At 37.8% G+C, this 10,620-nt stretch overlaps 1 protein-coding gene across 8 annotated transcripts; it reads left to right on the plus strand.

Annotated features, from left to right (window-relative positions):
• Positions 1 to 1,220: 1,220 nt before the first annotated feature.
• Positions 1,221 to 9,831, plus strand: LOC132640971 (VIN3-like protein 1). 8 transcript variants are annotated; one of them, XM_060357785.1, is made up of 7 exons: positions 1,236 to 1,360; positions 1,734 to 1,775; positions 3,232 to 3,286; positions 4,061 to 4,311; positions 6,335 to 6,954; positions 8,009 to 8,319; positions 8,410 to 9,831. In XM_060357785.1, exons 5-7 carry the CDS (start codon positions 6,497 to 6,499, stop codon positions 9,552 to 9,554), a joined length of 1,914 nt encoding a protein of 637 aa, XP_060213768.1. In that variant the 5' UTR covers positions 1,236 to 1,360; positions 1,734 to 1,775; positions 3,232 to 3,286; positions 4,061 to 4,311; positions 6,335 to 6,496; the 3' UTR covers positions 9,555 to 9,831. The 8 variants fall into 8 exon arrangements, with proteins under 8 accessions (XP_060213775.1, XP_060213769.1, XP_060213768.1 ...); XM_060357793.1 differs by having other exon boundaries at positions 6,351 to 6,954; XM_060357786.1 differs by lacking the exon at positions 1,734 to 1,775 and having other exon boundaries at positions 1,232 to 1,360.
• Positions 9,832 to 10,620: the final 789 nt, after the last annotated feature.

Genomic DNA, 10,620 nt, shown 5'->3' on the forward strand with positions numbered 1-10,620 from the left:
TCCACGTGCAATTTTTACGTTGTTAGTACTACCTGTAGGTGAGTTCTTTGCAACAATAGGAGGTAAAGAATTATTCCTTGGGCCCAAAGAATTAGCCATCTCTCTTAAAATGACCCCTGATCCCAAAATGATGACAAACAAGATCCACCCATCCAGATGCAGGCTGATTTTCATTCTGAGTAGAGCTTGTTATTAATAGGTATAGTAAAACTTGTTATTATTGTTTCACATAACAAATGAAACATCTTCATAAATTTGCGACTTCTACGTCATATTTTATATTACGGTACCAAAAATTAATCGAATAGTAAAGATACAAAAGAGAATAATGACGATTGGAGTGTGTTCCAAAAAGTCCAATTTTGATAATATAATAAAATAATTTAAAAATTAATATTAGACTCCCTCCGTCCCAATTTGTGTGGCACCGTTTGATGGGGCACAGAATTTAAAAAATAAATTGTCCTTATTAAAATACAGTAAACCTGAAAAAGCAAAAGCTAAAAGCTAAATCTTTGACGAAAGAGAGAGAAAATGTCAAAAGCTAAAAGCTAAATCTTTGACGAAAGAGAGAGAAAATGCAAGCACTTTAGTGGTTACTTTTAGTTCACTTTTCTTCGTAATAAAGAGTTAAGTATGACCCAACAAGGGTAAAATGGGGATGATGCCATTAAATTATTGACAAATAAGAAAATGCGATATTTTTTTTTGGGACAGACTAAAAAAAATAATGCTACATAAATTGAGACAGAGGGAGTATAATTTTTTAAAAATAACGATGGAACAAAAACTATGGACACCCTTAATCATGAGATCAGTGCTGCTCAAAAAAAAAAAAAAAAAAAAAAAAAAAAAAAGGATATCAGTGCTCATCCAATTGAGTCTCATATTCCTAATTAACGATGTGAAATATATGGTTCTATGAATGTAACGTAATTCAACTTTCCAACGTGTATAAACGTACCACAATTGCGAAATCAATTTAGGTATGAAAAAGCACATGCATGAAGCTGGTAAAAGTGAATGCACCCCAACAGAAAATATGTTAGAACCTTATCTTCACGCTCGATTATAGCGTGTTACATACACGACCAAATTGTAAAATAGCCAACTGGACCATGTTACTGCGCTTTTCACCTGTCCACGCGCCTTAACAACGCGTGAGGTTGATCCCTATTGGCGTGCGTTAAAACAAATACTAGTAGTAGAGAAATTTGGTGCAACACCAACTAACATTAACAGGAGCTAAGTTTTTTTTTTTTCCTTTTAACACAGGATTTTTCATTATTCTCCAAACAAACAAACAAAAACCCTCCCTTCCATAACCCTAGTTTTTCTCTCTTTTTTTTCTTCCACGCAGGTACTTTTCTTCAGATTCCTCTGTTTTTCTCATGTTTACTTTTTATATATTTTGTTTTCTTATTTGTTGTTTGCTCAATGTGTTTGCTTCCAGATCTGTAATTTTGTTCAAGTTTAATTGTTTTTTTTATTCTGGGTATTATATATATTTTGGGTTTAGTAGTTTCTTGTTTGTGATGAGGTGTTTTGACTGTTAATTGAGGTTGCTGGGTATCTGTGGTTTGTTTTCTTGCTGAATATGGGCAATGTGAAGAACTAGGACACCAATAATTACAAAAATAGCCAAATGTTCATTTTGTGGTTACTTTTTTTGTGTGAATTATTTTGATAATTCTTGTTGGGATAGCTGATTTCTAGCTTGAACACTGATGCAGGTGCTGATTCTTGGACACCTTTGTCGTTTTATTGTGAGAAAGGTCTGTTTATGTGGTTAGTTTAGCTTTTATTTCTTATTTGTTATATTATTAGTAAAAGTGTCAGAAGGGAGCGAGGTGATGTAGGAGAAAGTGTGGTCAGTTTAATCGTGAATAATATCATTAGATGTGAGGTGGTCAGAGAAGTGGGTTGAGCACCACGAGGTCTCAGGTTCAATTCACAGCAGAGACAATACACTAGGTGATTTCTTCCCATCTGTTCTTGCCTTAGTAGACAGAGTTACCTGGTATCTGATGCTGGTGGGAGGTGGCATGCATCCTGTGGAATAAGTCGAGATGCGCGCAAGCTGGGCCGGACGCTACGGTTATCGAAAAAAAAGTATCATTAGATATGAGGAGTAAAGAACTTGACAAAAGGATGGTGATTAAAGGAGGTCGTGAAAAGACTTTATCAAAAAAAAAAAAAAAAAAGGGAGGTTGTGAAAGGATGATTTTGCTCTGGGCTTTCCAAGAAAGAATGAATCCAAGAGGGTAGCAGGGGAGATCTTGATTGTTTGGGTCATTGGGGTTTAAATGTATAAGTATACATATTCTAACAAAGGAAAGAGAAAAAAATGCATAATTACAGGAGAAAATCAAGCTATACTATAATACAAGATCCTAGAATATTCTAGAACATTTACGAGATTCTAACAATCCTTTTTAATGCAATTTCATATTCCCCCAATCCTAATTTATGTATCTTAGTTTGACTAGGCATGGAGTATAAGAATGTAATTTGACTTGAATTTTGTGGTCTTAAACTAGGATGCATATAACATACCAATAATATCCTTAAACTCCGTGCAATTCACTCTGTTATTGTTCTTTTTTTCCTGAATGATATGTAATGCTTTCCATATTATTTGCTATGTCCTCTTTAATTCTGTATTTTCTTTTTCTAATTGATTTGATATGCGATACTTGAGCCGAGGGTCTTTCAGAAACAACCTCTCTACCTCAACGAGGTAAGGGTAAGATCTGCGTACACTCTACCCTCCCTAGACCTTACTTGTGGATTACACTGGGTATGATGTTGAATCTTGTGGTCTTAAATATGTCATGTCATTCCTATAAGGGAGTGTCATTAATGATAAAATAGGAACATTGGAATTAAAAACTCACTAAATATAAAAATGTGTCATTCTTTTTTAATAACTAAGGAGGAGACTTAAAAAAGAGTGAGACACATAAATTGGAATAGAGGGAGTAACATTCTGTGTTTGGTGTGGTTGTCTGTAAATGACTATGTAGCATGTGTGTTTGGGTTTTATTGAAATTTTGAATCTGGGTAACTTATATGTTCGTCAAAATTTTGATTGTGGAATTTGAAGTGCTTGTTCCTGAGATGCTGGACAACAAGGGTAATCAATATTTTAAGAAACTGTTTATCTCTCACTTTAGAGACCTAAGCTGCAGAGATGTATCACTTATGCAGCTTAGCATCTTCTTGTAACAGGGAGGGGTTGCTGCTGCTACATTCTTATGTGGCTTTCATCCATGTATATCTAAAGGTGAGAATTTCCACTTAATCTTAAGGCTTGGAAGTTATCTACGTTAAGCCACCTCACCAAGAGAAATTGCATTGGCATGAAGTTGTATTTTGTTTTAGGAGCTGTAGATTTCTTGTTAAAATCCTTTCCAGACCTCCATGGTATTTGAGTATAAAGAATAGTCACACTGATTCTTTTTTTTTTTTGCTCTTCAATTCTTGTTTTTTTTTTTTTTTTTTGAAACTGGTAAAGTTGTATTCCTCAGCATTAAGGGTATGCTGGCCACCTCCAAAAAGTGAGTAACCAAAAGAACTTCAATTCTTGGTTCCCTTCTTTTTGTGGCAGGATAAACATACCATTTCTTGGCCCTAGGCTCGCCATCTTAGCCATGGGAAGGTGGGGAACTAGGTCTCTGTCCTCCATCCAATTTAACTTCCTATTCTGATTTATTTTTTTACTCATTTCGCAAGTGGTTAACTTTCTAGGTTTCAGCGTGAATGTTTTAGTTTTGTGGTGTTCAATATGATTAAACTATAACTCAGAAGCTCTATAAGACTAAATTGAGGATGAAGCTCCTAAAATCCATGTATGTTAAAGTTGTTTTCTCTGATGTCTGAGGCTACTGTCCTTTGTAAAAAAGTGAAAACCATGGGTGCAGAAAATTAAGAATGACGCTCAATAAATTTAGAGGGATTTGTTAGAGCATAAAAAGAGAAGTGTATGTTAGTTGAGATTGACATTTTTTTCCAAATTTGAGATGACTTTCCTACTTATGTTTTTGTTTACATTTCATAGATGGCATCAAGCAGATGCAGGAGTTACAAACGGAGATACGAAGAAAAGATTAATTCAGCTCTAATTCAAAAGAGATCAGAGCAGAACTAGGGAGCTGACAAAATCCAAAAAATTGATCAGAGCCATTTACCGGGGTCAGATTGAACCAGCTAAACACATTACGTAAACATCTAGGCGCCTTCAGTGAGTGGTTGGAGTTAAGATTCCATCAAAACATCTGTGATTCCTTTACTCACCAAAAATACTAGCAGGTACCATAATCTAGATTTTCTTGATGGCTTTACGGACTTTCCATGTGCTCCAGTTTTCATAGGCCTTTTTAAATGTAATTGGTATGACCCAAATTAGTCCAAAAATCAAAAGGAACATGCTCCAGAATCTGTTGTTATTGAACATTGTAGAAACAAATGGTTGAAACTTACTGAGTTTTTTCGACACATGTAACACCTATTTACATGCTGGATATTTCTTTTGCTGAGATTGTCTTGGCAAAGCAGTATTAAGACTGTCCAGCTGAAACAGATAACTTTTATAGGTAGTTTTGGTCTCCCAATTAGTTTCCAAGGCAATGATTTAATCATCTCATTGTTGGAACAGAAGTGGGCAGATGCTGCTTCGACAGAAAATGACCCATCACTTGTATTGTGCTATTTCAGTTTGTCGATCCTCCTGAGTGTTCACAGTGCAACTGCCCAGTTTTGCTAGCAGCTCTAGTAAATCATTCATCTCCCAGTCATGAACTTTCCTTCTTATTGCACTATTTCAGTTTGTCGATCCTCCTGAGTGTTCACAGTGAAACTGCCCAGTTTTGCTAACAGCTCTAGTAACTCATTCATCTCCCAGTCAGGAACTTTCCTTCTTAAGTGTAGATCCATGTGTTCCCCTCTCTAAGCTCAGTAATGGTTGAATCTGGACAAAAGCTAACTGTAAGATGTTTGGAAATTCATCTTTTAATGTAATGTTGCTCAACCAGTTGTCCTTCCTACTCAAGTTGTTTTAGGGGTTCGCACGATTGTGAACATTGTTTGATTGGGAACATTTTTGCCTTTGCTTGGGTTTTCAACTTTCCTGTAAAGGCACTGTGTTTCTGCCTGATGGCCTATAAAACTAAGGTCCATCATGATACTACATGAAGGGAATGCAATTAATTTTTTGGGTTCACATCAAAATCTTAATGGAACATTGAAGTCACTCTTATGCCAAAGAGTCTCTATACAATTGCTTTTTTTTTTTGTCTATAACACATATGGCGTGTGATGCCAACATAGATCTGATGTATTATTACAAGAACTGGATTTCCTACAACAACCATTTCAGTTGTTAAGATCTGGATGAAGAAAATGCTATAAGGAAATCTAATTGGGTCGTGATTGTGAAATCAGATCCTGCGTGGATTAGAAGATTGATAAAATGATAACGAGTGTGTTAAGTTGTTCCACATCGGTTGTAGGATGTAGAATTAGTCTACTTATTATATGGCTTTGGCCAATCCTCAGCTCGTGAGCTAGCTTTTGGGGTTGAGTTATGCTCAAGGTCTATTTCTTAATCATAGAGTAAGGTAGCATGAAACTGTGGTCTAATGGCATCAAAACATACCATAGCTAGATAGGACACATCATAGGCTTTTGCTATAATTGCAGGCACAAGTATGTCTGTCCTTGTCTGGAACCTAGAAATGAAGAGAAAGAGAAAGATGGCCTCTTTTTATGTGATTTGAGCTTTGAGATTAAAGCAGTTTAGGAAATTGCCAATGGTATGAAATCTGTTTGAATAACTGAAGGAGAGATTTATATAACCCTTAAAAGATTCTTATTAACAAGGAAATAGAGCATTTTATGTTGTTGCTATAGAAAGAGCATTCTTCTTGTTTGCTGATGCTATCTTTGCAGCTTTTGAAAACTAAAGGAGGAAGATGGTAATGTGTCTCTATTTAAGAAACAAATGAACTTTGACATGCTAGTGCACAACGAACACTGTCACTCTGTGAACGGTAATCAACATATATATGTATATATGGGCATGAATAGACTTTAGTGTCTGAGATTTACTTTAAATGCAAGAATGAAAAATCGTCATGTCTCTTCTCTTTTTCTGTATTGACAGTCCGCAAGCAATTATATATGAAATTTCTTGCTCAAAAGACAGGTCAAATCATATTTTCGTTAGCGGATATACATCCTTGTTTCATATCTTTTGATGAGATCCACTCAATTTTTTCAGTTTGCCACAACTGTAGATTCTTTGTATGCTAACTCGTATGTTTTTTATATCCAGTTTCTGGTGTTTTTAGTGTTTTGTCCAGTGTGGAAAGCATTACAGAGAAATTCAAGAATTTTAAAGGCACTCCAAAAATTCTTGAAATCTAGTACAAGGAAAGATCTTTTGGAGTTTTACCAGGACAAGGAAAAGAAGCAATTGATTTTATCCAAGTGCAAAATGTCTGAGCAATTCCCAAAGTTGAGTAAGAAGCAGTTGAAGACTCAAGAGCAAAAAAGAGTATCTTCAAGTACCAAGGATCAAGCTTCTAGAAAGCAGGTCAGGAAAGGGGAAAACCCCCTCCGAATTCTACCAGCTACGGAGCAGTATGCAGATGTGAAATGTTCAAATTCATGGATCTGCAAAAATTCTGCATGCAGGGCAACTATTTCTATAGATGACACTTTTTGCAAGAGGTGCTCTTGTTGCATTTGCCACTTATTTGATGACAACAAGGATCCTAGTCTTTGGTTGGAGTGCACATCTGAATCTGGTCAGGGGGATTCGTGTGGCCTGACTTGCCACATTGAGTGTGCACTCCAACGTGGGAAGGTGGGAGTTGTTGATCTGGGACAACTGATGCAGCTAGATGGGAGCTATTGCTGTGCTTCTTGTGGTAAAGTCTCAGGAATTCTTGGGTAAGTTTCCTTTAGATAAGTATAAGAGTTCTCACTTTCCAACGCTGATATGTTCATTCAGCACCAATATAAACTAAAACTGCACCAAAGTGGAAGGGCCAGTATATATCCTTCTTTCCTGGAACATCCTTTTCTTCAGACTGATTGGATTTCTGTCTGAAATTCCTTGACCTAACCTCTCCTTGACTTGCCGCAGCCAAGTCTTCCCCAACCTCTTCTGATGGCGCCTCTAGGAAGCTTAAGAACCATGAAAACAACTACCTTACACATGATTTGGAGCTGGCAGCAGTTGTATTTTCACTTAAGATTTATGTGTGTGTATGTCTGTCGCGGGTAAAAATGTGTGACCCAGGAAACTGCTCTGCATGCTGTTGACCTGCAAAAGGAAGGTTGAAAGAGGACTTACTCCCTTGGCACAAGATTGTGCGGAGGGAGAAGTCTTGAAGCCATCTCCCTCTACAACAACATACTCGGTGAAATCCCACAATGTGGGGCTTGAAGCCATCTCCCTCTGAATTCTTTTATTAGCTTTCTGCTAACAAGTGTCACTTTGCAGTGGTGAAGATGTTAATTGTTTATTCTCTGTTCAATCTTGATTAGTTATTTTAAGTACTAAAGTTTGTTCTGATATTTTGATTTCTTCTGGTTGATTAGAATAATCAATAGCTCTTTCTTAAGTAACATGTAAACCTTAAGAAAAAGTCCCCACCTAGTGATGTGTAGGCAGTAGTTTCTGGAATTAGCAATCATTTTGAGTGAATTTTAGAGTGGCAAGCAGTGGCATTTCAAAAAGCTAGACGTTATATATCCTCTTTATTGCAATGATTCTGCAACTCTACCTGTCCACTTTAGGCCCCCCTGCATGAAGGGAAGCATTAGTTATCAACTTGTGAGTAATGCTTGTTATCTTGTCGTGTTTCATTTTGATAACGATTGCTCCGTTATTGTATCAGTAATGGTCCTAGAATTGCATAAATTGGTTCTCTTTTGTAATCCACGAGTAGACTCGTTGCTGAAGTTGAACGTTTCTCTCTTCACCTGTTGATCTTGGTAGGTTTTGGAAGAAACAGCTTTGTGTAGCTAAGGATGCTCGCCGTGTTGATGTCCTCTGCTACAGAATATACGTGAGTTACAGGCTACTGGATGGGACATCCAGATTTAAAGAACTCCATGAATATATTAAAGAAGCCAAGTCTAAATTGGAGACGGAAGTTGGCCCACTGAATGGAGTATCATTGAAGATGGCTCGAGGCATTGTTAGCAGACTTTCTATTGCCAGCGATGTTCTGTCATTGTGCTCGATTGCCATAGAGAAAGCTGATGAATGGCTGGCAACAAAGACTAGCAAACTTCCTAGTTCCTCAGGTACCATTTCTTATTTTATTCTTCAAGGTGGCATTAATTGAAGCTAGAGTACTTTATTAGTAATACTTTCCCGGTGCTACTTCTTGCCAGAGGGTTCACTTCCTGCAGCGTGCAAATTCCTTTTTGAGGAAGTGACGTCATCTTCAGTTGTGATTGTACTGATAGAAGTATCCTCTGAAGATGTTAAGGGCTACAAGCTCTGGTACTGCAAGGCCAGAGAGGACACTTATACAAAAGAACCTGTCTCTGTCTTTCCAAGAGCTCAGCGAAGGATTTTGATATCGAATTTGCAGGCTTGCACAGAGTATTCTTTTCGGATAGTTTCCTATACAGAGGCCAGTGATGTGGGACACTCTGAGGCAAAGTGTTTCACAAAGAGTGTTGAGATAATCCAGAGGAAGTCTAATTCAGTAGCAGGACACAAGAGGAAGATCAATCAGGATACTGGAGGAAGCTCTGGCTCCAAGGAAGGTGGCTACTACACTGGAAAAGACATTGAATTTGATTCTGGCTTCAAGGTGCGGGACCTTGGTAAAATTCTAAGACTTGCATGGGCTCAACAGCAAGGCTGGTTAGCTGGACCTGCATCTGCAAAATGCTGCGAGTCTTGTACTGTTAAGCCTGAACCTGTACAGGAAGAGAGGAAGCCATCTACTTCTCGCCAGCTTGACTTAAATGTTGCTTCAGTACCCGATTTAAATGAAGAGTTAACCCCCTCATCTAGAGATGAAGATAATGGCTGCACTTTAGAGCAGACTGTTGAAGCAGATGATGATGCCACCTCTCATGACAATGAGAGGAGGAATGGTCTTGCCCGATCACATGGTAGTGGAGATTCCCAAAACTGGAACCAGGGGAAGAATGGAGATGTTGATTCTCAGATGGAAGGTTGTCCGAAGAGAGGAGCTAGCAATAATGGTGACTCTGACAGCACCCTCATCAATGGTTCACCTATCCGAATTCGTACAGGGGGCTTGGATGAGAACTTTGAATATTGTGTCAAGATCATCCGCTGGCTGGAATGTCAGGGTCTGATTGACAAGGAATTCAGGTTAAAGTTGCTTACTTGGTTTAGCTTGAGATCAACGGAGCAGGAGCGTAGGGTGGTAAATACCTTCATTCAAACACTAATTGATGATCCAAGTAGCTTGGCTGGTCAATTGGTTGATACCTTTTCAGAAATAGTATCCAGCAAGAGGCCACGCAATGGTTTTTGTTGCAAGCTTTGGCATTAACTTATCAAGCGCATAAGGGATAGTCTTGCAGACCATCTTGCCTGCTGTCTGTACGCTCAATCTTTTTTATTTTCCGTAGTCTGTAGTGAATGATTCATTCGTGTAGCGGACAAGCCTGTCCAGCTACAAGATCTGGGTTGTTATTCATGTAGACAGTTCTTGACTTTCTCCATGGGAGAGAATTAGATTGAAGGAAATTCACATTTGTAGGAAAAAAAATTCTCATTTCTCAGCCTTGATTGCATTGAGAAATTCAATTAATGACTTTTTGTACTTATTTCAAGTGCAGATATATCGCTAACAAGAAAAGATGAGTGTCTGCTGGGTATTGTTCTTAGGTATTACGGCTTGTTAAGAAATTCTTTTAAACTATTTTTCCCCTTTTCCTTTTTGTATTTTCTTTCGAGTTTATGAACTAAAATACAAATTACTAGTTGAAAGAAATGGTTGCAAACTATAAAGAGCTATTTAGTGAATGATTGGAACTAGTCATATAAAGAGAACTTGCTTCCATGGAGAATTATGTCTAATATTTTCATGCACGTTGAACTTCTTTGCCTCATTTTCTTTATTCTTTTAAAGATTGAACTGTTAGAGAATGACAAATCTGTAACACCACTGTGATAGAAATACACTTTATTGTTCTAGGGAATGATAATTAACTTTCTTGTTCTAGGAAATGATATTTACCTTTGTATACGGTAAATACCGGGGTCGTCAACCCCGACCCAAAGTCCAACGATCCGAACTAAGGATAAGGGGCAGTGGATAGTAGAGCTCAGCAAAACTGGACAGAAGCACTCGGACCTGACAATTCCCGAACAGTGCACCCACAGTTGGTGATAGTGCGAGAAATCCGGCCTATTGCGGATTTCACTCCACACGGCGCAATTAACAGTTGGCAAACCCGAGATTTCAGGGATCAAAATAAGGGGGGAGTAAATCCTACCCTCATATGATCTTTACCATCTTCTACACGATTGTACCTTAAACTTGTTCTGAAAGTTCTATCAAGCATCAAAATAATAAGAATACCCACAGTTTGGTCCGAGTAACTCAGGCCCTA

Source organism: Lycium barbarum, chromosome 5 (assembly GCF_019175385.1).
Source record: "Lycium barbarum isolate Lr01 chromosome 5, ASM1917538v2, whole genome shotgun sequence".
Classification (NCBI taxonomy): domain Eukaryota; kingdom Viridiplantae; phylum Streptophyta; class Magnoliopsida; order Solanales; family Solanaceae; genus Lycium; species Lycium barbarum.